Source organism: Tenrec ecaudatus, chromosome 16 (assembly GCF_050624435.1).
Source record: "Tenrec ecaudatus isolate mTenEca1 chromosome 16, mTenEca1.hap1, whole genome shotgun sequence".
NCBI lineage: Eukaryota > Metazoa > Chordata > Mammalia > Afrosoricida > Tenrecidae > Tenrec > Tenrec ecaudatus.
In genome coordinates this window covers 60941976-60969257 of record NC_134545.1, presented here as the reverse complement: position 1 = coordinate 60969257, position 27282 = coordinate 60941976, and the positions used below count along the sequence as shown (strand labels likewise).

Below are 27282 nucleotides of genomic sequence, written 5' to 3'. Positions count from 1 at the left end.
GATGGGCCCAAACAGAGACCTTTCCCAGTCAGTTGGCCACATTGCCTCCTTTCAAATTTCTTAGCATGAAAGAATGAACACTTCCACTTAATGAAATATCTCAATTGGCCTTTCATCAATTCCTGAAATATTGTGCTTTGCATATGCCTCGAGTGGACTTCTTCCAGCAGTACAATCAGGTCTTAATGATAAGATCCTTTCTGAAAGGGCTGAAGTTTGACCAATTCTTTGTGATACCATGACTGTATATTCCACTCACCTTCTCTTGGTATTTTTGTGCTATTAAATATGCTGTGCGTGGAATCCTCCAGTATTTCAACTTGAGGCTTGAATTTAACTTCCGTTCTTTCAGCTTCAGAATTCCAAGAATGTTCTTCCCTCTTGTTTTTTTAATTTTCAATTGTTGCCCATTTTATTATGCTTTACAGCGTCTTCTTGAATTGCTCTTTGAAATCTCCTGTTTAGTTATTTTACTTCATCATTTCTTCCATTAGCAAGTTTCAGAGTCTCTTTTGAAATCCATTTGTCTTGTCTTTCTTCCTTTTCTTTTTAATGATAATTCTTAGAAGCCCAAACCCATGTATATTGTGTCTCCTGGGTGCATTCTCTGAAACAATTAAACTAGGATTTAAGCAGAACCATGGAGAAATTTTTTTTTCAGTATTCATGATTCATCTTGTTCTCTCTGAAAGTCCGCATAAAAGCTTGCACATCCAATGTTTCCAAATAGCTGACTGCCCTAACGTTTTCTTTCCTAAGAGATAAGTCACATAGACACCCCATACAGGAGATGCTTTCATGTAAAACATTGGATCCCCTTCCCCACCCAAAAAGAAAAAATGTGTAATGAATTGTTTTCCAAAGCTGATGGTTTCTGAACATTCATTTTCAGAAAGTCAAAGTCACCCCCATGCAGTAATGAATTCCTTTTGGACTGGATTCAGATTTTTCCAAGGTTACCAATTCATGCTTTACAGAAAGACATGCCAGGCTCACAAGAGATATCTGAGAATTTCAGAGGGGAAAAAACCAAAATAAACATTAGTTAATGCAGCAGAAGTCAAGATGAGGAGACACCATTAAAACCGGGTATTTAATCTGCATTGAAGATGTTATTTTCATGCCAAAGGAAAGATAGATGAAGCTAGTTTAGCATAGATTTTAATTTATGCAAATGAAGAAGTCAGAGACAGGGAGCCCTGCAGTTTTAGGTTTTACTCTTTGTTGCTGCAGATTCTGTCGCAGTGCTTGCGCATACAGAGGGCGGAGCAAGGGAGGTGATGAGGGGGAAATCAGTGTCATAAAAATCCAAAGGTCCTCTGTAAAGAACCCCCCCCCCCCACACACACACATTCCCAACCACAGTGCCTTTTATTATCCTAATTAGCTTGGAAAATGTGGTAAGGGTTTCATTGTGGCAGAGAGGGAAAATGAGTTTTATATTTTTTCCAACTCCATTAAACACAGCAATGGAGACAATCAAAAGAAAATACTCTTACATAATTAATTCCAGCACCAGAGAACCAACCGTTAGCATTGCCTTTGAACAAATATGCCTAGTACAAACCTCTTTAGAAAAAGGCAACCATAGCACTCTTCCTATTGGCGAGTATCGCAATGTTCCTGAGTAAGGAAGCTGTTAAACACAAACCAGTTCAGGAGCCAAAGAAGTTGAAGGGTGATTTACTATCATGCTGAGTATGGTGCCCGAGAACCTATGATCTCATAGAAGTAGACCTGATCGACCTCTGGGCACAGCTGGTCAGGATTGTTGGGAAAAATTTGGAATGATTTTAAAGGTACTTACATTTCTACATCGGTCCATGTTGGCTGCTGCTCATGGACTGGAGACCATAATTTCATAATGCAGACCTGCTCTGGAATCTGAACCTTTCCCTCTGAGCCTGACAGACACAAAGACATCACTTCTCACATTTATCTTCTTTTTTTAAAAGTCATTTTATTGGGGGCTTTTGCAGCCCTTTTTACATGCCATACACCAGTGGTATCAAGCATATTCATACATATGTTGCCATCATCATATCCAAAACATTTTTCTACTTGAATCCTTGGTATCAGCTCCTTTTCCCCCCTCCCTCCACCCTTCGACCCTCCTGAATCCTCGATCAATTATATATTGTCATTATTATTTCATGTTTTACATTTTCATTGTTTTCCTTCACCCACATTTCTGTTATTCTTCCCCTTCAGGGGAGGTCCACGTGTATCTTGACCTCTCTGAGTACTCATTTCATTCTTAGTTGTTATAAGGATTAAGATAATAACGTCGAGTTAGTCCAGGTTGACTAGAGAAACAAATTCAGAGACACTTGTGTATGTAAAAGAGGGCTTTATATAAAAGAGTAATTGTATATTAAGAAAACATCCCAGCCCAGTCCAGATCAAGTCCATAGTCCAATATTAGCCCATATGCCCAACACCAGTCTATACATTCCTCTTCAGGTTCACACAACACATGCAATGATGCCAAATGCATGACAATCACAGGCCAGTAGGTGGAGAGTCTTGTGGAGCCAGTGGCTGCAGAGGCATCTGAGCACTGGCAGGGGTCTCCACGTGGGTCCTTCAGCAACAGGGCTCTAGCGTAGCTCCATGTGTCTTGTCAGCTGCAATGTCTCCCAGGGAGTGAGTGTGTGTCCCGGCTGTAGTGATCTGTTTCTCTCAGACCTGAGTGACAGGCTAAACTCCATCCCTTCACTTGTAGGTCTCAAATTGACAACCGATTATATAACTACCACAGGCGTAAAAGTATTATGTCAACTCTAACGTGTCGGGACAGTACAATTATTTCAAGGATTTAATAGGCATTTTATTTACTAGGAACCCCTCAGTGGCCCAAATGGCTAAATTTTGGATTCCACTAAGAAAACCATTGGTCGTATAAACGCTCCCAGAAGTGCTTCACATGAAAGGCTTGATGGCCTACTTCTGAAAGGTCCTGGTCTTGGAAATCCGAGAGAGAAGTTCTGCTGCACACCTGGTGTCTTCAAGGATATGGAGAGACTCCGCGGTCGCCAGCCACCGCAGCCAGAAATGAAAGGTGCTTTGTTCAGTTATTTATTATACTCGTTATGGCCCTTTGTAATGGTGCTTTGGTGCCCAGGTAATTTGGTCCTTGCATTTGTCATTAAGCCAGTGCATAACTAGGACAATTGCTTCTCTTTTCTCAATCTTATTTCCTTCATTTTCAAAAGAAGCAATAAGATCCAACAAGTCTCCAAACTCCAACTGTCCAGAGTTTGGGCACAAATAAAGAGCAGAGTCCCTGCCGAGTACGACAAATGCTCAGGGGCATCATCTGTAAGGGATTCAACCGCCTGAAACTAAGCTAAAGAGCATGCATGCAGGGTTCAAAGTTACTAAATTAGAAATCATAATTTCCTTAAATGTTTGCTTTGATTTTATTTATCTATCTATCTATCTATCATCTATCTATCTATTTATTTATGGGGTAAAGTTGGAGACGTGAAGTCTATATCTTTTAGAAGATTCTGATTGAAGGAGGATTTTTATTTAAGTTGTAGAAACGCCCTAAGGCTGGGTTGAATTCTCTGATAGCTTCTCAACTATTTCCTGAGCATCATCCCTTTCAATGGACTAGAACTTTGATGAACGTGACTGTCGCTCCCCAGATGCCATATTCGGCTCATTAAATGGAAGTGTCGGAGTGTTGACTCTTGTACGGGAGAACACAGAACACAAGATTCAAGGGTAAGTTTCCTTTGGTTGATGCTGATCGTACATCTGTACAGGGAAGTGTGCAATTTAAAAATGCAAATTACAATGATGCAATAGGTCACCAGGCCTTGGGCTGAGAAGTAGCTTGTATATGCAGCTGAGCCAGCGATGCCCGCAAGTTAAATCAGGTTTGATTCAAACATCCCCAAAGTAAGAACAGTGAAATGCCCAGAAGTACCAACCACTGCCACTTCGGCTGCTATATCTCAAGTCAAAATCAACTGGGCTATATGGACTTCTTTTTTCACCATCTCAGATTCAGAAGTATGTCGCTTCATAAGCTGTTTCCTGCTACAGAAACGTGGTGGGAATCTGCTCTCCAAGGCTGACTGGCATGGTCCCCACACTGGCATTTTCTCCAAAGCTTTTGTGTCATGTGTCACTTTAGCATCATTTCCAGCTTTTTAAATGTTCATGAAATGAGTCAATGCAAAATATTGTGATCTTCAGTCACAGTTCAAATATGCCTTCCTTCTTTAGCCAGTGTGCTTGTGATCGGGACAGCTAGAAGACGTTGGTCCCAAGTGCTCTTCCTTCCAGCTCCTAATTCTATAAAATAAATATCATTTTAAAAAAGTAGCTTCTGCCCTAGGCACATGCCAGGAATACACTTTGGATTGTTGTGAAGGCCCTTAAACGCTTTTAAGCCTTCTGTGATATTTTCCCATGAACAGGCTCTGGTCCCTTTGAGCAGAGATATATGACTGAGTTCAGAGAGAGGCTCCTCTGATAGTCCAAATCATTATAGGACCCGGATAAGCACTTTCAATGTTTGGGGAATCCTATGGTGGCCTTCCCACAGTGATAAAAACCCGCCAACCTACCAAAAATTCTGTGTTCAAGCAACAAACAACTATCATTCTTTTAAACCTGACCTCTCCGATATTTTGTGCCCCTGTTTGTATTACAAAGCAGATGTTGGTAACAGGCTGGGGGCTGCAGGTTCTGCACAAAACCAACACAGAAACAAGTATCTTGCAAGCAGGAGGCTAGATGGTAGAGAGAAAGTTTATGAAGCTTGCAGCAGCACTTGCTTAAGATCCTGCATATAAATTTTCTCAAAAGCAATGTCTTATTCATTTGTGTATCCTTCATATAGCTAGCTGCATATAGTAGGTATTAAAAATATTTGTTGATGCTATTGATCATTCAGGCAGCAAATTCTTATTGTACACATACCACGTGAGCCTCCATGGGGCATAGAAAGATGAATAAAACCAGGTCCCAATTCCTGAGTTTACCACCAGGGCACCATTTGGCCCAGACTACATTCACAAAAGACCAAAAAGACATTTTTTATATTTCTAAATGAGTTTCCATATGCTTTTATAGAAGTAAAACAAAAAATTTTTTTGACAGTCTAAGTTGTTCAACACATAAATTTAAACCATAACTTTTGAAAATTCCTTCTATGTCTTTCTGTCTGTCTGTCTGCCAGTCTAGCTATCTTTCTGTAATGTGAACTTCACCAAAGATAGCCATCAAGTGGTTAGTGGCTGACATTATAGCAATGTGAGATTTCATGTATATTTTATTCTAGTACTTTTCTGTATTAAAAAATAATTACATTGATGCATGTAACTTACATAATCATAGAAAATCAACAAAATTGTATTTTTATGCAAAAAAATGAAGTTCAGCAAATGGATGTATGAGGTGAGCCAAAATGATAATAGCTCTATTAACAGAAATTGAAGAATTAAGAAAAGGATCTTATTTAGAAAATATATTTTTTGTGAAATATATATATTTTAAGTTTGGCATTATAACATTTGCAAATGTACAATTCTATTTCTTTAATTATATTCATCATATTTTGCAATAATCATCATTGCCAAATGTTCCCATCATCCTTAATAGAAACTCAATGATATTTAAGTCAATTGGGGGATATAGAATTGCATCTTCGGATAAATGTGAAGGGAAGCATGGGAGAAAATTGGCAATACAGATTTAAAGGATCAATGATAGAAGAAAAATCACAGGGAGGAGAGAAGACCTTGTACATTTAAAGAGTGAAGGGGTACACAGAGCCAAGGATATTGAAAAGGCCCATGAGAACCAGGAGCACAGAGTGGAAGAACCCTTCAGGGAAAGGCATTCCATGCCAATCGCAGAGGATCGGGAAAGATGATGATTGGGAATGCTCATGATATTTGGTGCTTAGGCCTTTTTGTATGTTCTCATGAGGGAAAAGGTTTCCTACTTTGGTAAAGACTTCCCCTAGATCAGCTCACTATGAGAAGAAGCTCTGGTACGTAGTGGTTACAAGTTAGGCCGCTAAACACAGCGTCAGCAGTTTGAAACCACCCTCCAAGGGAGAAAGATGAAGCTTTCTAGGCCCTGAAAGAATTAGTCTCAGAAATCCACGGGAACAACTCTACCTTGCCCTCTAGGGGCGCTATGCGACCGAATTGACTCGGTGGCAGGGAGGATGACAGAAGGAAATGAGTTGGAATCCACTCCACGACGCAGATTTGGGGAAGATCGAAAGGGAACTTGTCATATGGTTGTTTTTTTATTAAACGGCATCAAGGAATGCTCAGTACATGATAAATAGACAAATGATGTTCACATCAATAGCTAATATAGTCTTTAAATTCACAGGTTTAAACAAGAATGGTTTGTTAGTATTGTTAGTATGGTGCCACTGCAGATGTTAGCAAGAGTTGATATTTAGCTAAATTGTTATGTTAATTAAGAAATGCATAAATCTTTTCTTCTTAATGATACTTGTAATTCTAAATAAATTGATCTATGAATTTAAGAAAGAGAATGGAAAGGACGAGCAATGAGTCATAGTTTTGAGCAGCGACTATGCAGTTGGCACAGGGAAACAGATGAGCAAGACGGACACACTTGACATGCACATCTTCATTATAGGTAGTAAATGAATATACATACAAAGAGTGTTTCAACTACTGATAAATCCTAGGCAGAAAATCAAGATAAATGTGGTGGGGACTGATGGAGGGAGGGGAGGGGAAGTGACAGGCTTCTGAGGATCCTACATTTGAGCTGGCATCTAGATGGTGAGAAGGAGCGGGCTTAGGGGACAATTCGAGGTGAGTGGTGATGTCCAAGCCAAGAACCCTAAATTCCCTGAGGCAGAATAGGAGCTTGCTGGCTTTGTGGCACAGACGACTTTTCCATGTGTCTGGAATCCTGTGGTTACCCTAAAAAGACGTGGCCCATTTCCCATGATGGCTCATATTTTAATGGGGGATCTAGGCATAGAAACCAATCATTATGCCATTATGATAACCTCTTGCTTAAGCACAAATACAAAGTACTACAATGTCATGATAAAAGGAGAACTTTCCCTCCATTCTGTAATCAAGTGCAAAGTCTGAATAGGATACTAGTGAAAATTTGGGTCCAAGAATATGGTCAGTGTTGAGTTAGAACTATTTCTAGAATGAGAATCCTAGTAAGGGGCATGGAAATGGCTAGATGAGTAAAAACAGGGAAAATGGATAGTCCAGTTAAATCTAAGAGAGGGAAACTTCTTGAGATCATGAATTTGTTGCTTCTCTTGATTCTAGTCATGGTTCATAATTGTTTATAAATTTATAGTTCTACCGCCACAAGATATTACCTGGTATCCTTACAAATATTGTTGATTTAAAAGACATTCTTAAAACTAAGAATCTAGGACTGAAACAGGTGGAGGAGAGGTGGGTGGATGTCAGCACTTACTCTCCCGGGATTCCCACAGTGTACAGAGCTATCTTGGTTTCTGCCTTCTCCCTGGGCCATCAACTCTACGTGAGAGGATATTTGGCCACTCACCACAGGAGAGGGGTGAGTAGACAAGGAATCTGTAATGGAATGGTGGCAATGGAGGACACTGCCAAGAAAAAAACGGAGGAAGACACAATATAAAGATTTAGCACTCTATCACTTGGTCTCTCTCATGATCCATTTAAATTTGTTCTAATTTGTAATACTTTCTACTGTCTTTTCAATTGAGGTTTCATCTGATTTACTTTTTTATTACAGTTAGCTTTCTGTTTTTTAAAAAATGTTTTTCTGTATAAGAAATCCAAGATAGGTGCACCAATAGAGAAAGCAAGTGAATTAGTAATTCCTTAGGGGTATGACAGGAGAGGTTGGGAGGAAGCGGGGTGCTAATAACGATGAGAACAAGAAAGGACAAAATGTTCTAAACCAGATTGTAATGATGAATGCACAATTCTATGTGACCGAACAGTTGCATTGCAGGATCTGCGAATTATATGCTTAGCCAAAACTGTTGGGAAAAAATAGATAATGACAAGTGTAGTGGAGCATTAATACTTGCTGCTGTGGCGTGTGTGTCTGTGTGTCTGTGTGTGTGTTTCTATATATGAGTTAGAGTGCACATTGATAGGAAATAAGCATTGGGGTCAACTTGTGAAAGATCATAATGGACTATCTCAAGACTCTAGACTTAATCTTGCAGGTGGTGAGACATCCCCAAGGTGTTTTGAATAGAGAATACACATGATCAGTTGAGCAATTTAGAGAACAACTCTGAATGCAGAATGGAAGATTACAGCGGGAGCTTTGGAAGACTACTCAGATGACCAATCATTCAGACAAGAAACGTTGAGACACTAAGATCGTAGCAGATGGAATAGAGACGGTAGTGGAAAGATTGGAGTGAAATGCAAGCAGGCCACAGGACAGAATTTAGTAATTCCTTGGGCAGGAGGGATAAGAAAAATGAATCTACAGTTAAAAATATCATTGGGTTTTAGCATGAGAGCCTGAGTGGCCAGTGATGTTGTTGGTCACTTCATGGACCATAGAGAGAAGAGAAAATTTGGGGTTGAGTGTGGTGAAATGTGCATTTTATATGATACATACTGAGTTTGCGATGCTTGCAAAATACCCAGGGGGGATGCCGATCTAGGCAAAGAGCCCAGAAAAGAGGTTGGGGTTCGAGATACCAATAAAAAACACTAGTTACAGGAAGTAATTGAAACTAAGAGATCTGATCAAATAATTATAGCTTTGGACCCAGCTGTTAGCTGTCACTCAAGTCTTACGGGAGCCCTTGAATTATAGGGGAGAACAGTCTTTGCCAGAAGGTGGACTCAATCCCCAAAGCCCAGAACTACAACCATCTGAGCTTTCCAGCAATGCAGTTGGCAGAGTTTGAATGGAAGCCTCCATCGAGAAAACATATTTTGTCTCACAGTTCCAATTTTCTTTGCTCAAAATTCTTAGTTTGGATACAAAGGCTGTATGATATCTGGTGTGTGGTAGGAATCAGAATTTTTGTTTTCCTCAGAAATGTCATCAAATTTGCATATAATTCATTTGATCACTCCCCACAATCGCTTGCAAATTCAGTATTTGACAAAATCAGAAAACCTTCCAAACACAAATTAGGTGGTATGAAAATGGACTTGGAAACAGATGCATCGATTCATTCTAGTTTCTTTATTCAGGGTTCCTTCAGTTCTGTGTGTCTCCTGGAGAAATCAACGTGATGATGAAATCGAATATGACTTTTTCTCTCTAGCTTCTTGTGGTAGTGCCCAAATGCCAGAGCGCATAGGAAGTGTCAGGCTGATGACTGTGAAATGGTCTCTGTGACACTCAGTGGAAAAGTCCCACTGAATCTTCTCTTTTTACCTAGTCTTCCAGGCTTATTCAAAAGTTTATTCCCCAAATCTTTGCTCTATCCAAATCTTTAAAAGACCATCCTTCATCAGAGACACAACACCTTCCTATTTTCAGATGAAACTGAGGCATATGCTTTTATTTATACAATGATGGGTATCCATATGTGGCAGCAGGCTCACATTAATTTTATAAATTGGTATTTGTGTGTCCCCCAACTTACTATTGCTTTTAAATTTGCAGAAGTAATGCAGACTTAAAAAACTACAAAGTATAAGAGTAAACAAAAAAAGAAAAGAAAAAAGGGAAATTTCATGATATTTAGAAACGTGAACACTATTGCATCTATCTATCTACCAGCCACCTAAGCTTTGCTGGCACTTCAGAGACTGCTCATTGCAAAGTTGGGGCTTTGAACCTGCCAGACACTCCCGGGAGAAAGTTGTGACTACTTGTGTACAGATGCTCATCTTGGAATCCCCATGGGACAGTCTCTCTGTCCTACAGGGTTGCTGTAAATCAGAAATCGACTCAACTGGTATCGGTAAAAGTAACCTGTATCATTTATAACAACAAAATAGGAAACATTGAGTGATATTTGATACAGTAACCTGATTAGTATGCATTTTTCCCTAGGAAAATATTAACACAATTTCCCTTTATAGCTTATAAACATGTATGGATATATTTTAATTCTTAAAAAAGCCTGCCTGATATTATGTAGTATGGATACTCAATAATTAATTACCCATGACCTTATTGAAGGAGTGATGTTGATACCTAGAAATTACTACACTGAACAGCACCATAAATCAAATGTGCACAGATGGATCTCTAGAATATGTTCTTTAAAGTTCTATTGCTGCATCAGGTGATAAATTTATTTTTAATTAACTCATATGGCCAAATGTCCTTCCAAAAAGTTGTATGAATTTATACCCTCACTAGCAATTTAACAAGAACCTCTATTTCCCAAGACTTCTGTAATATGAAAAATTGCTTTAAGTCTGTATCTTTGCAAATTCAAAATGTGAAAAATGTAATCACATGGTGGATCAGTCTGTATTTGAAATGGTGTTTGAATATGGTTTAATGTGCCTTTCTTTATTCCTTATTTTTTATTAAATACAATATGTGGTTTTTCTCATTTTCTCCTTTGGTTGCTTACATATATTTTTAATTTCAAAAAAACTGTTCATTGAGAAAACAAATGTTTTGTTATATTTGTTGTAGATATCAATTTATTGTTAAACTTTTGAATTGGCTTTCGACATTTTGGTTAAAAATTTTTAATATTGTGAGTTGAAATTAATAAGTATTCTATGCTTTCTTGCAGCTTGTTTGTAAGCATCCTCACAATTGCAGTTATAAAAGCAAAGTTCCCTGCTTTTCTTTTTAACTTGATTTTTTGACCCATCTGAAGTGCTTTGAACATAAGGACACCCGTTGTCATTGAGTCGAGTTCAAACTATAGTGACCTTCTAGGGCAGAGCAAAGCTGTCTCCAGGTCGGTGTGTTTGAACCGCCAACCTGTCAGCTGGCAGCTGAGCACTTGACAACAGAATGTACCTCCTGTGCTCCTTAACAAGAGGTTGGGTTTCGCTGTGATATTCTTTAGACCTTCTATAATTTATAATATTCTACCCCCACCCCCGACACTCACTGCCATTGAGCTGATGCCGACTCAGAGCGACCCCATGGGACAGGGTAGAACTGCCCCTGTGAGTTTTCTGAGACAGTTTTGGGGATTGTAAAGTAACCCTTTCTCTGAGCATAAAGCCCCATCTTTCTTCTGCAGTGTGGCTGCCACCCCATATGTAACCACACCAGGTTCCTTACAAGTTAGCATGTATCAAAATCTCTACATTGTTCCTACCGATCTCTGGATTCTTTTTTGTTCCATATTTTCAGCCTGCCTATTAATGTGCCAGACAAAATTCTAATGATTGTTGTAGCTCTGTAATATTTTTAAGTACACTAAATCCTACTTTCATTTTTCTAAGTTGTTTATAATTTCTAGTAAGTCTTTCATGGGCATTTATCATAAAATATTAGAACCCATTGTATAGGTAGTAAAAATTAAATCAACATATCATTTTAGAGATTTTGCTAAAGTTATAGATTCAGTATTATTGATATTTTTAATACTAAGGCTTCTTACAAGAGTTAATAGAATATATTTCTATCTATTAAATGATTTACTTATTTATAGTTCTTGTAGAATCTTTAAAAAATCTTTCATTACATAGTTCTTTCCTAGTTCTTAAGTTTATTCTTAAGAATTTATGGTTCTATTCCATATAGGTTAACCTCGTTTTCAATTCTATTTTTCTATCACTTATCTAGTGACTTTTGTATGATTGTGAATTATTTCTATTTGGATTCTGACTCATGTATGGCTTTTTAAAATGATTATATTAGGTATTAAATCTGCTTACAAATGAATAAATTTGAAAATTTCTTCCTTATTTCAAATTTTCATACCTCTCATTTCACTTGTCTAATTGCACCAACTCCAAGAAACGGTAGTGATGAATTCACGGTGCCTTTTGACATTTTGCCTGGTGGTGGTGTGGTTACATAACTGGGCTGCAGCTTGCAAGGTCCACAGTTCGAAATCACCAGCTGCTATGTGGAAGAAAGATAGAGCTTTGGGAAGTTCTACCTTATCTTATATGGTCCCTGTGAGTCGGCATCAACTCGATGGCAAAGAGTTCAGGATTTTGTTTTCTGTCATTCAGAAAATATAAGTCTTTAGGTTAGAAAATCTATGTGTTTCCTTCAGAAATTCCCAGTTTCATATTTGTGATGAGAGACCTTTTACATCCCCTCAATGCTAAAGACAGAATCTACATTTTCTTCCTATATTTTGTTTTTCATTTTTACACATAAATCTATAATCCATCTGGATTTTATTTTTATATACTGCATGAAATAGAAATCAAATTTTATTTTTTCCACATCGATGGCAAATTTTCCCATCATTTGTGAAACCACTCAGCCTTTCCTTGCTAGTTTGAAATGCAAATTTAATCATATTCTAAGTAGATCAGTTTTTCTTTTTTAACTCAGGCTTAAAAAATAAAAATGAAATTAATTACAGTAGAAAACAAAGTCTTGAAATACAGACCAAAAAAGAGAGGATACAGTTATGCACCAACTATTTAATACATTCATAGATAGTAAAATACAAAGCCTATTCATTCAAAATAGTATAAATATAAATAATTCAGAAAACATTTTCTTATACAATATTCTAATAAGAAAGATTTCGACATTGTCTGAATAGCCATAAAAAAATAAGTCCTCAGCAGTTGATTACCCAAACATTGTTTAGCGTTAACTAGCGTCATATGAGAAGTTATTTGAAGACTCAGTCTGTAAACATTCTCCAGCTGCCTGCTTTAACCCCAATCAGAGAAGTCCAAGAGTAGAACAGCGTGGCCGCTCAGTGAAAACCAGTGTCTGAAGTTGTAAAAAAGGAAATCCTTTCTCATAACTCTAGCTCATGTGGTTTTTTCCTTTGCATGTCTTATGACTGTGCATGGTTTTTCCACATTTCCCTTTCTTAGGTTTGGAAGGAAATCATGGTAAATGTAGGCGTGCTCTTCTGAATTCTATCCCATTTTTAACTGGAGAGTTGGTGAGCAGTCATTCCGATGAAATGTCAGGCGTGAGTCAATGTTCAACTCTGTAACCTGGTAGAAAGTCCCAAAGCATGTGCATCTACAATGCCTGCCTGCTAAAATGTTGGCCAACTACTGTTAAATAACACTATAATAACTTACAAGAGTGAGTCCTGATATTTCTGGGTCATGTTTGTGCAATCTTATAAGGCCTCGTGTCCTGCTTTGGTGAGTGAAACTATGAGAGGCCAATGAGTGAGATAGTCTAATAGTTCTCATTTGGAAGATGAGAAAGAAAATTATAGTCAATGACAATATTATTTTCTTAGGTCATTAATTTTCCAAAGAAAACAGCAAGAGTAATTAAATACAAAGGTAATGGACTATCTTCCCATTTGATAATACTGAGAGTAATAAAACTAAAGAAACAACCAAAAAGTACAGTACAATTCAGTTGCAAACTTCAATTTCCATTTATACAAATAGTAGCCCAATTGTGGCAGCTGAACCGTAGAATTGATCCAAAGGTGAGGATGGGGAATGGAGTGTTATGTGTCATTGGGGGCGGTCCAGAGGGAAGATCTATATCATTTTAGACATAATCAAAAGCATTTTTATCGATAGAAATAAAAATGTAAGCACGTCCACAGGAAGCTATCCTGTTGGAAGCAAGCGGTGCTTGGGCCAGTACAAAGCAAACGCCTGGATGTCCTCAAGCATCGCAATGTCTAGTAAAAATTTTAAATTTTCATCAAGGCTCTTGCGGATACAACCTGAGCTTAGGAGCTTTCAAAGTCAACTAAATGACTTTTTTTGCTGGAAAAAAGAAGCAATTCAAGAGGAGTGGGAGAACTTGCGGTTTGGTTAACAAATGCTACCCTGGGCAGATTTTCCTGGAGAGCTTACCGAGCAGGCTTCTATTTTTGCCACCATGAATTGCCAAGATGATCCTGGACCCTTTTTGACTGACTGGTCCTCTTAGAGAAGCAACTCTGAATGGGCTTGCTTTTTCCCCAGCCTGCGGAAGAGTGCTAATTACAAAATACATTACTTAAACACTAGAAATTCATTCATAAAGCCAGCCAAGTCTCAGATTTGGAACATTTAAAAATATCATTGCAACACCCTTCCTACTTTAGACTTCATCTATTTTTAGAGGTTCCCTGTTTGTTTTATTGAAAGGGGAAAAATTAAAACATGAAAGTGTGCCATGAGGCAATCAGCAATAATAAACAGCACATACATGTTGTGGAAGAAAACATTCAACATCAAGCAGTTGACATGAAAACAGATTCTGCGGAGGCATTTGTATAAATAGCCGTATTATGTTGCTGTCGATGCTAAGCATTTTAAATAATGTGCCCTTAAAAGTTGTCAAGTTCCTTACTGTGTATACATATTGTTTCATGACTTAAACATTCACAAACTTATTTTGGAAAAAAAATTAAAAATGTATTCCATTTCATTCACATATAATTGTACAATCATTCAGTATCTTGTTTACGTTAAAAAACAAGAACATAGAAACATATATTATAGACACTGAAGAAACTATCCATTGAATGTATGCACGTCTCTGCATAAAACCAGAAGTTGTCTATGAACCTGTTCATCTACTATTTTAAATTGGTATCGGGTCATATAAAGATTTATAGAAAAAAATTGTACCAATTGTTTGTCAATAGGCTAGACAATAGAAGGCCAAATTTGCCTTATCTTTAATATTGCCTTTGAATTTTTAAGTTTAAGGACATAAAAAGAACTCCAAAAGAACAGTTGTGGAACCGTTGTCTCATATAATACTGGTGGAGAGCTGGGTACAATCTTAGGCTACATCTTTAAAAGCAAAAATCACTTTTAAAAGGTGCTGAATCACTTCCATCTTGAAAGTGCAGAAGTGTATAAACGGATGGCATAGGAATTTAAACACAGGAAAACGACGTCTTAGTACAGGGAATTAAAGCAAATCCTTGTGCTCCACAATTTTGAGGCCCGTCCCCCACTCATCGCTAATCAAGGGCAATTAGCCATGGGGAGGGCGGATTCAGTCCTCTATCACCAACATGCTCCCTGAGACCAAAGGCTGTTTGCAGTAGAGGCAGTTCAGAGGAACGAGAGCTTATTCACTCACTGGTGACAGAAACCCGGAAACGATGGGACCCCTTAAAAGACCTAGACACCTCTATTCATTGCTTCGATCATTGTCTCCATGAACCACACAATCAACCTGAAAATACTGGTAATGGTAAAACAGGGTTAAGAGAATTTCTGACGAGGACCACGAATCCCATTTGGATTGGAAATTGTGATTTGGCTAGCAGTTTGCTTTGCGACCAGAAAATGTATAACCAACGGGGATTGCTGTGAACTCCGTAGTGTCCCAGGCAGAAGCAGCACAAATTCTGCGAGAGCGTATGCGCCGTGACAGAATATCGCACGAGCCCCGATGGTTTTGCCGGGAGGACCTGTGCAGCGACGGACAACGACCTCTGTGATGAGAAGAGAAGAAAGGCTTTCACCCTGCATCCAGCTCAGTGAGGAGCTGGTGGTCAAGGCCCTTTCTCCTTCATTTTCTCTGAATTCACTGAATGTACATTCTTTGGTGTCAGAGGGATGTGGCGGAAAAGATCAGATGCACGAGTGGGATAGGGAGCCAAAGTTCACAGTCTCTGTGTTTTCAGGCAACAAACAGGCCCTGTGTGTCTGTGTCAGCTCTTTGAGGGCACGGCCCTTTCACCCTGGTGGCGACCTTTCCAACAATTTGAGACGGACAGATCACTTAGCTGCTGAACAACTAAGGCATCTGCTGCAAGCACATGGACATTGTCAGGATAGCCACTCATCACATTTCCTGCTCGATGAAAAAAAGAAAATCCCTTGGCTTGGGTTTAAGATCGGGGTTTTTGCCTTTTTTTTTGCATGTGGTCCTTTTGAAAATAAGGATAGGCCAACGTGTTCTGTTTTGTTTTTTTAAAGGAAGGGCACCAAAATCCTATCTGTAAGATGAAGTAGGAGGTCAAAGGCTGTGGCAGGCTTGTCCTGGTGAGTAAGTGCCTATGGGGCTGCGAGGCAGTCTTCCGAGGTGACCGGGGAGGCCTGCAGAGGGATGGCTGAGTCCTCCTTTGAACCCATACCCCAGTTCCTGGGTAAGAGGCCACTCTCGGCTGGTTGGCAGGAGCAATTGTCCTCTCCTTTCTGTCCTCCCAACCGGTTTTTCAAGGAAGCCCGGACGCCCAAGGCCAGCACCACCAGGCGGTAGACCTGTAACACTACTACCAGGAAATTCTTCACTGCGAAGAACACCAGCATCTGGTTTATCACTTTAAAATAGATCATCAGGAGGAGACGAACGACAAGGAAAGGCCCATCTTGTATGAAGACGCTGATGCCAATGTTCCACAGGTCCGCACTGTACTGGCAAAAGAATAGGCTGGAGAATCCTCTGGCTTTCACAGACGAGGAGCACATGACATGCTGCACTGAAAAACGCAAAGGACAGGCCAGTTAACGTGGCTCCAGGAAAGACCGACCTACAGGATGAGAAGGTGGAGGGAGGCATGCCTTTAGCAATGGGGGCTATGCTGGTAAAGGATGACACATGAGTGTGCTCTAACGCCAGGGTGGATGAGACGAAACCAGCCTGCTGCTTAACGTGTTAGAGCACTTTATCCTCAAAATGAGTAATCTGTCATTATTCCAATAAACCACACCAAGAAGAGTCAGTGCTCTAGTTTCCATTAGTTGTTCAGAGCACTTCTCAGCTCTCACACAAAGCACAATTAAACAGCCCGGGGAGACAAGAGGATAAAAGAAAGTGCCATGTCTGTCCTTGGGTCCTCAATGCAGAGAGGCAGTCATGGTTGGACCCCAGGACGCTGGTTGCCATTTCTGAATCCTCCTGCTGCTATTAGTGAGAGGTGGCCGGCCAAGCTCTTCAAGTTTGCTGGGCCTCAGTTTCCTCAATCCTAAACCAGCATAGTGACAGTATTTGTGAAGAGGAGAGCAGATATCCATGGACTCATTCTGTGCTCATGGGAACTATGCTGGTTAGAATAGTGCCCCCAAATCCGTATCTGCTCAGACCTCAGAATGTGGTCTTCTTTGGAAGTAGGGTCTTTGCTTATGTAATTAGCTCACAAAGGTGAGAGGATGGGCCTTAGGTCTATTATAACTGGTGTACCTTTAAGTAGAAGACACACAGAAATACAGACATACAGAATGAAGGCCATATGAATAACGATCCACAAAATAGAGTGACACAACTGCAAACCCAGAAATGCCAGAGTGCTGACAGCATCCAGAACTTGGGAAGCGGCCTGAGAGGATTCTGCCCTATACCATTTAGAATGCATGCGGTGCGGGCAGGCCAATGCCTTGACTTCAGGCAGTTAGTCTTCAGAACTGGGAAAGAACTTAAATATCTCTTGGTTTAAGTCACTCCGCTTGTGGCACTTTGTTAAGTCAGTTCTAGGAAACTACAGTCATGTGTCACTTGATGCCCATGATAAGACATGTGAAATAGGACATTGCGTGATTCGATGTGTGTGAACATCGTATAGTAATCTGCTCCAGCTTTGTCTTTAATCATGTTGGACAAGCTCTGTGACTTAGCAGTGGGTATCAACTTACTGAGAAGGATTTGTTTCTGTGTTTGCCCCTCCAGCCGCATCATCAGCAATTTCACTGTATCTGATACAGGTCATTCTAGCATTTTCATTAGCCTTGTACCTTGTGGGGCAGTGGACCTGTTAGTAGATTGGATACGTTTTTCTTTGTTTGGGAGGATTGGCGTGATTCTTAAGTGTAATGTGCAATGGCATTCACTGATTTTTTTCTGTCTTTGTGTGTTTTTTAATACCCTTTCTTTCACTGGAAGACAATGCTTTCCGTTGGCCTCTTGCTCCTGCCAATCACTAGCAGCACTGGGGGTCATGATGTGCTTGCCGGTCATGTTTCTGCGTGAAAATGTAACAGAAAGAACATAACACTCTGGAAACACGTGACAGATGAAATTGGATGCTGTAATGTACAAGCCAAATTATACGCTGTTTTATGATAAACATTTCAGATACAAAGTATGACACAGTATATACATAAGACAGTAACATAGCCACTGATTGTGACTGACAAGATAATATGCATTGTGCATTGTGTAGTTCCTGTATCAATCAATTTATCTACAAGAGACATGAGATACAATTGTGCTGTATGGGGAAAGCTGTTGGAATGCCTATGTCCTGTGCTACATCCAACTTTCTCAACTCTACTCTAGCGCCGCATGACCATGGTCGTGCCGTCAGATGCTGCCTGAGCAGACATGTTGTGGCACGTGACTGTAACTCAGGGTGCATTAACATTAGATTAGCACTCCTGGTTTCTCTCCGCTTTCTCACCCGATCTTTCCCTGGCTGATAATGTTTGGGAGACGAAACAGTGTCCATGGCTCAGTGGCTCTGGGCCCTTTCCTTTAGCGTTTACTAATGTATTCCTTTATTTGGCTATGGGTGTTCATTGTGACGGGAAAATCCAAGTGCTTAGATTCAAGTACAAACTTAATTCACGTAAAACTAATTTTTCTAATGGTGGGAAAGAAGTTCCAAATAAATGCCACTGTTGTTTTATTTTGTTCTAATTTATGGCTTGGTTTCACTGTTTACAGGAAGAGACTGGATATAATTACTGATTTTCTAGTTGAACAAAGAGGCCCAATCAACAGATGAAACTTTTTGTTTTAACTTCAAAAATGTAAATTTAATTCGGGGTCAAGGATGGGAAATAATTATTTTATAATAATGAAACCTTCCATTTAGAATGTTAAAACACAGAAGGCCTTCTTCTATCGGAGTCTGCAAAATATTCTGAAGCTGCCTCGATATGGGTGAGCAGACTGTGCTGTTTGCTGGTGAACACAATGGTGAGTTAGTCAGAAGTAACATTTGGTCTTTGTTTTTCAAACAGCTGCATAACATTATCACCCCTGAAAGTTTACAAAATGTCCTTCTTAAATAAAAATTTTCTTAGCAAGGCTATAAACCACAAAATAAAGGAGGAGGGTAAGGATTAGCAGAGTGAATGCAAAAAGAAAAAACCAATATGAGATCAATAATAGCCTTTCTTAAGAAGCTAGGGTTGGAAAATGGTTCTCATGGGGCCCCCCCACAGGTACTAGATATCTAAAGTAATGGAGCCCAATATTTTCTCAGTTGAACTGCGGGACAAAAGTCCGTGTGTGAGAGAGTATGTGTATGTGCTTATGTGGGCTTGTGTGTTATTGTCATACATTAATTGGTAATTTAGGTTTCTGAAATCTCATAAGCAACCACAAAAACACATGGTGGACTATTTCCACCAGCCTGGTGATGATTTTGTTCACAAAACGTGAATGCTGAGATCTAAAGCCACCTCTGAGCTGTCTGGGCACATGAGAGCAAAACAAAAAGACACTGAGGAAAAAAAATTAAATAACACCATCCTCAAGTTCAATTCTAATCTTAAGGCCGTAAGAGTAGGGTGTAATAAAAACCAATTCTGGCCTGCAGAAAATGTAATTCTTAAATCCTAGAATTCTTTCAGGGTAAGGTGGCATCTAAGAGAATTCCAAATTGAATTGCTAAAGTCATAAAAGTTATGAGATAATGCCCGATCAGTATTGTTCAACAGAAAATTCTGTGACGATAAAAATGTTCTCTATGGGTGCTGTCCAATAGAGTAGCCAGATGTGACAACTGGGGGCTTCCATGTGTCTAGAGAGAGACTGAAAAAAAAATGAGCTTTGGATTCTAGGACATTTAAGTTAATTTATATTCCACGAGCTACATGAGGTTGATAACTCTTCGACATCGCCCCTTTAGGGCATCACTAATATGAAACATCTGGCAACATCTTATTTTTTTCTGTCTGTATCAAAGGAAGATCAAGTCCCATTTTCCATGTAAGCCTGAAACTGCTTATTCCCTCTGAGGTTCTGATACAGGAGGTCTGATAGAGGACTTTTAAAATGACCTTTGAAAAATATGAAGAGCTGACACTTGCCTGCTACTATGCTTTATCAATTACATCTTATTTAGTCATTACAAGAATCCTAACACTATGATCGTCATGCCCAATTCATGGTGACAGAACTGAGGATCAGACGTATTCACCAATTTGCAGGTTTGACAAATCATAATTGATGAGATAACAGTTTAATTTGGGTCTAAAGCTGTGCTCTCTGATCCACTTTGTTACCACCCCATGTCCCAGAGTGAATCAACAAATGGATTTCCTAAATTTTAATCTATTTCTCTTGTAAAGTGATCTGGAACAAAGCTGTCTACACAACGATCCTCTCAATTGTCTCCTTTCCTTTAGTACAACTGATCATCAAGAATTGAAATGTCCTCTTTTCTCCAGTGGACATCAAGACACTCACCTGCAAGGTCAAGTGGGAACTGTAGCATGCTCCAAGTCCATATAGCAAGGATGGCATAGACCAGCGCAGGATTATTCCTACAATGCAGACACAATGCTTCATTAACAACAGAAACTGAAGTCCTATGCGAAAAGAAAAAGCTCCTCAATCCATGTGATCTTGGTCATGCAAGAAATTCATGATCAATCTTTGAACGATCACAATGGAATAATTACGTGAAGCAGGAGGAGGAGAAGGAGGAAAAGGAGACGGAGAAGAAGAAAGTTGAGCTATCCCAACTTCCAAGCTTGCAATTACAGCAAATTTGGCCTGATTTGCGGCAAGGCTTCTGAGTCCCATTTTGCGGTCTCTGTTTTTAAAACTATGGAAACCTTAGGAGAGTGACAGGCTAGGAGAAACATTTGACACTGATGCTATTTGGTGGGCAGGAGGGAGATAATTGTTTTAAGACTAGTTGAAAAGCAATTTCAAGAGGGCTACATAATTCTCAAAAATTAAAAGCTCAGCATGTCCTATGACATGGTCATCGGGTACAGGGAAATGAGGGAGGCATTTCAGTGAGCTCTAAGAAGCTAAGGCAATCGCTTCTCGGCCTTTTGGCTAAGATCAAGTGTAGTATCTGTTCTTATCAGTTTAATATCTGATACATCCTCTATCCGAGGACAATATATTAAATGGATTTTTGAAGCAGGGAGTTGGAATAGGAGCTTGCTCCGTCCACTCCACGCATCAACCTGGTATTGCAGTACCTCCAGGAGCGGTGCACCCCCTCGGAGGACTTCAAAAAAAAAAAAAAAGAAGCTAAGGCAAGGGTTGAGTCTCTTTTGTTGTTCACCAAGGTATCTCCAGTGCTGAGAACAACACCTGTCAAAAATAAGGGGCACTCAACATATCTAAGTGGAAGGAATATTGAATGTACCAAGAAGAAAGTCGATTGTTGAGCAAACATAAAAATGACACAGGCTTAAGAGAATGATTTCCAGGTCTAAAGTCAGAACGACTCTATCGCATGCATTTAAAGGATAATCATTAAAAAAATTAAAATTAAAAAAAAGGATAATCATTAAAGCCACTTTTCTTTTTTTGATCAAAAGTAGATGGGAAGTTATCAATTTGTGGTCAATGATATAATAAGAGGTTTTGTTTCTATCTTCCCATTCAAGAGAGATTTTCTGATGGGAGAGAGTTAGAAAAGCATCAGGGAAGAGTCACTGAAACGGAAGTAATTGCTGAGATTGTAAGGGATAATGTTGAGGCTCTGAAAGATTAGATCCCCAAACTCTGAGAGTTTGTAAATGAGATTCCTAAGCCTTCATTACCTGTCTCGGCAGTTAATGGTGGAGACAAAGCCGGCAACAGAAAAATGAAGTTTCAGCTTTCAAAATAAGGCAGAATTATTTCTTAGACTAAAAGAATACATTTACTATTAATTTCTGGTTAGATTATATAAGTGATTATCTAAAAGATTCCCCGTGAGTCCTTAGAAAATGAAGGCAATAATCACGAGAAATAAGTGTAGGTTCCCTAAGAACAAATTACACTTAACTAAGTTTCTCTTTTTAATAGACCTAGGATTGCCAAGCAGGTGATGCTATATAAATTGGTAATAGACATAATGGATTTGGAAGTTCACTCTGCTCACCACTATACCACCAACACGACATAATGCAATCAGGTTTAAAATAAGCCTTCTGGAAAATATCCCTCCTGTCGTGTATTTATTAACAAGACTGGATTTTTTTTAAATTTTGACTGTGAATACAACTGCTAGGTGAATTCCTAGTTGTTTCAATGATGAGTCCCCAAAGGGAGTTGTCGGAGAGGCTGCTGCCAGCTCTGCCCTGGGTTCTGTTCTACTTCCTATTTCATCAAATGCCTGGTTGATGACATTGATGGAATGCTTCTGATATGTACGTCTGATATGGAGCATGGATGGAAAACCAGTACACTGGAAGACACAATCAGGATCCTCAACGATCTTAACAAGATATAACTGAATGGCTTAGGATAGGATGGAAGAAAGAGCCCTTCACGCCAGCAGCCATGAAAAGGGAACAAGGACTTTCTCTCTTACTCAGACCTAAATATGAGTCTGCAGTGTGACATGATTTGTGATTTTCCAAAATCAGATGCAATTATAGATTCCTTTACAAAAATCACATAGTCTAGGACGTTAAGTGGAATTGTCTTGGCAATTCAACTAAATTTCCCCCTTTGCAAAGTCAATGTCTATACACAGTAGGTATTGAATAAGACTCCATGTTTTAAAATAACATTACCTACCCACAATTTCTTAGCATGTACCCTGTTTCAGGAACTTTTCTCAATATTTAACTCTATTATTATACTTAAACTTCTTTGTTCTACTTTACTTACATTTTTAAAAATCTAGTTTAATTGGGATTTAGTACATACATCATATCATTTCATAGTTCAATCAAGTCAAGTAGAATTGTATAATTGCTAACACAATCAGTTTCCAGAGTTTTTCTACATTTAGTTCAATTTTAAAAATGATGAAACAGGCATAGACAGATGAAGTAATTTGCTAAAAATTAGAATGGCTAGTTTTATATGTTGAGGACAAAAAAACCCTGGATAGCTAATTTCAGAATCTATCATTTTAAGGATTCCACTATATTACATTAAAATATATGTAGTATGGCAATGGAACCAAGAGCCAGGGGATAATGGAGTAGGTCAAGGAAAGAAAAACTAGTGATTAGTTAAACATTTTATTTACTATACTACGAAGGACTGTACTCCAATGAATTCAACAATTTGGAAGACATGGACAAATTCTTGGGGGAAAAAAATCCCTCCCTAGACTATCATCGATGGATGTCAATAATTTCAACAGACCCATAGAGAGAAGAACTAGTCAAGGTTATCAAGGGATTACCAACAAAAAAAAATCCCCTGGACCAGATTACTTCACTGGAGAATTCTACCAAGCATTTAGGGAAGAACTAACACCAATCCTACACAAACTCTTCAAGAACATAGAAAAAGATAGCAAGCTCCAAACTCCTTCTATGAAGCTAGTATAACTCTGATACCAAAACTAGGCAATTATCCCACAAGAATAGAGAACTACAGACCAATATCCCTAATGAACATCAATGCAAAAATCCTTAACAAATACTAGCCAAGGGAATACAAAAGTATATAAAACAAATAATTCACCATGACCAAGTGGGAGTCAGACCAGGGATGCAGGGATGGTTCAACATACAAAAGATCATTAGTATTATTCATCACATTGTCATGAAAATATATAAGAACCACATGATAATATTGATTCGGTAACATCCAACAGCAATTCCTGTTTAAGACACTTGAGATGATAGGAATGGAAGGAAAATTCCTCAAGACAATACAAGCTATATATGAAAAACCAACAGCCAACATGGAAGTCAATGGAGAAAAGACTAACACAATCCCACTGAAAAAGGGGACCACGCAAGGATGCTCCTTGTCACCACTCTTATTTAATATTGTGCTAGAGGTTTTAGCTAAAAGCATAAGGCAAAGAAAAGACATTAAAGGTATTCGTCTGGGGAAGGAGGAGCTGAAACGATCATTATTTGAAAATGATATGATTTTTTAATATAGGAAATCCCAAAAGTTCCACAAGGGGAGTACAGGGAGTAATAGAGGTGTTTGGCAGAGTGGAAGGATACAAGATGTCAGTTCTGCCAAAGGCACTATATAAGTTTAATGCAATCCCAATACAATTACCCTCAAGTGAAGGAAGTGAAGCACAAAAGGACAAGTACAACATGAGTCCGCTGAGGTAAGCTATAAAAAAAATGCAAAAGGGGCATAGGGAAAAGCTACTATATACAAACATTCCTGAGGTGAGGACCAGGTAATATAGCAGGGACCAGATCAAATACAGGGATACACATGGTAGACAACTAAAAAGGAGTTGGGGAAAGGAAAAAAAATAATAATAAAGAAATGGGTAGCGGGGGCACAGGGCACTAACCCACCCGAGGTGAGGGTTTTGTTTATATCTCCACAGGGAAATAGGAACCAAGTTATGTCCAGACTTCAACCCAGGGCTCCAAGATGTGAATGCAACATACTGGTCTGGAGTAGGAAACCAGTGGAGAGGCCTGGGGGGCCGGCCCCAATCCCAACTACTAAGTGGACACCTGTCCCTTCCCCCACAAGAGTTTATTTCAAAAGACGACATTGAATCTGCAGCTCCAGGAGAGAGGCATATCTGATTGGGGCACACGGGTGCTGGTGAAGGGGGAGTAGGAGAGAGTGGAGCACATCCTTGCCCACCAGGCCTTGAGGACGATGACCCCAATTAGAGCAGCCAGTCCACAGAGAGGACCACATGACCAGCCCCACTATGAGACATGACATCCCTCACTGACCCATGGCCTGCGGGGGACAGCACCGGAGACACAGTGTGGGAATTGCACCTGATCTGATCCCACCACACCAAGGCAAAGAACTGGGGGGTGCAGCAGAACAGCAAAGGAATGGAGCAGCAAGGTCTCCAGGGAATGCTGAAGGTGGACTTTGGGGCCAGGGTGTGGTGCCCCAACAGACTGGATTGCAAAACACTCCAAAAAGCCAACAAATGATCCTTGAACTAACTACAAGCCTTTCTTTCTTGTTGTGTTTTGTTTTGTTCTTTGTCAGTGGCTTGTTGTTGTTGTTTTGTTGTATATTGTTGCTTGGTTTTGCTGTATATTTTGTTGTATATTTGTTGCTTGGTTTTGCTCTGCCTTGTGTTTGTGCATGTTATTATCTCCGCACATCTGTCTAAATATGATAGGTTGGATGAACAAACTTGAGGAGAAAACAACAGGACCGACAGTTCCAGGGAGGAAGTGGGGAGAAAGGAAGTGGTGTTAACAAACCCAGGGACAAGGGAACAACAAGTGATTCAAATTGGTGGTGAGGTGGATGTGGGAGGCCTGGTGAGGTGGGTGTGGGAGCCCTTGTACGGCATGATCAAGGGTAATATAACGAAAAGGCATTGCTGAAACCCAGGAAGGACGGAGCATGATAGTGGGACAGGAGGAAAGTCAAGGGAAATAGAGGAAAGAGCTGGGAGGCAAAGGGCATTTATAGAAGTCTAGATAAAGACATATGCATATGCAAATATATTCATATGAGGATGGGGAAATAGATCTATGGGCCTATATTTATAGGTTTAGTATTAAGGTAACAGAAGGACATTGGGCCTCCACTCAAGTACTCCCTCAATGCATGAATACTTTCTTCTATTAAATTGGCATTCTATGATGCTCACCCTCCCAACACAACCACTGAAGACAAAGTAGGTGAATAAACAAATGAGGTGAAGAAAGCTGATGGTGCCTGGCTATCAAAAGAGATAACGTCTGGGTTCTTAAAGGCTTAAAGATAAACAAAAAGCCATCTAGCTCAGAAGCAACAAAGGCCACATAGAAGAACACACCAGCCTGTATGATCACGAGGTGCCGAAGGGATCAGTTATCAGGCACCAAAAAACAAAAAATCATAGCATTGTGTGCTCACCTCCATGATACAATCACTAAAGACAAATGGGTGCATAAGCTAATGTGGCGAAGAAAGCTGATGGTGCCCGGCTATCAAAAGAGATAGTGTCTGGGGTCTTAAAGGCTTGAAGGTAAATAAGCGGCCATCTAGCTCAGAAGCAACAAAGCCCAAATGGAAGATGCACACCAGCCTGTGTGTTCACGAGGTGTTGAACAGATCAGGTATCAGGCTTCATCAGAACAAAAATCTTACCATTGTGAATGAGGTGGGGAGTGCAGAGTGGATACCTAAAGCCCATTTGTAGGCCACTGGAGAGGGGGCGGGACAACAGAAAAGTCAGTGAAGGGAGACGTCGGACAGGACAAGACATGAAAAAATAATAATTTATAAATCATCAAGGGTTCATGAGGGAAGGCGGAGCGGGAAGGGAGGGGAAAAATGAGGACCTGATGACAGGGTCTTAAGTGGAGGGGAAATGTTTTGAGAATGATGAGGGCAATGAATGTACAAATGTGCTTTACGCAATTAATGTATGTGTGGATTGTGATAAGAGTTGTATTAGCCCCTAATAAAACGATTAAAAAAAAAAGAAAATGATGATGACAACATATGTACAAATGTGCTTGATACAATTGATGTATGGATTGTTATAAGCTGTAAGAGTCATCAATGAAATGTTTGTTTTTTAAAAATTGTAAATACACAATTTTAATTATGAGTTAAATTACTAATAAATTATATTCCTAAAAAAAGAATGAACAAATTATGAAGTGCAGAAAATTGAAAGTACTCAAAAAGATATGCATAAAAATTGATATCTCAGGCCAAAATGAACTGGCATGGAATATTTTGAATCAGATAATCACATGGTTTATTATGCTGGGAATGACTAATTGCAGAAAAATGACATGATATTCATCATCAAAAAGAACCTTTCAACCCCATTGCTATATTTTTTAATAGATGAGCACCATCAGCCTTTTTACCACATTTGCTTATGCACCCAGCAATCTCATCAGGAAGGTGAGTACCAAACAATGCCACATTATTAGAACAAACCATTCTTGTACTGAGGTAATATTTAAGTAGAGTCCCCAAATCCATCTGTTTCCTTGTTACATTTGCATATGTATACATGTCATTTTTCTCATTGCTCTTTTCTTTTTTTTCCCTCCTACTTCACCATTATGTTAATCCATTGTTCACTTCTCAGTAATTCCTCTTTAGTACAATTCAATCAATCAAACATGACCAGAAATGCTATACACTGCTCGCTATCAATTTTAGAACACTTACATGTTATAAGCCATTAGTCCAGACCCCCGTCTCTTTCAGGGCTAAAGGCTTACAGGTAAACAAGCAGCC

General features: G+C 39.4%; 1 protein-coding gene and 1 non-coding gene across 2 annotated transcripts in view; one reads left to right on the top strand and one right to left on the bottom strand.

Annotated features, from left to right (window-relative positions):
- Positions 1 to 12531: 12531 nt before the first annotated feature.
- TMEM26 (transmembrane protein 26) overlaps positions 12532 to 27282 on the bottom strand; it is a 55329-nt gene continuing 40578 nt past the window's right edge. The window contains exons 5-6 of the mRNA XM_075534468.1: positions 20410 to 20486; positions 12532 to 16477 (exon numbers count right to left, since the gene is read on the bottom strand). Of these exons, the coding sequence (XP_075390583.1) occupies positions 16053 to 16477; positions 20410 to 20486 (502 nt within the window). The 3' untranslated portion in view covers positions 12532 to 16052. The remainder of the gene's footprint in view (positions 16478 to 20409; positions 20487 to 27282) is intronic.
- On the top strand, positions 20990 to 21180 carry LOC142429940 (U2 spliceosomal RNA). Its single transcript, XR_012780449.1, has one exon. It is a non-coding gene; the product is annotated as a U2 spliceosomal RNA (small nuclear RNA).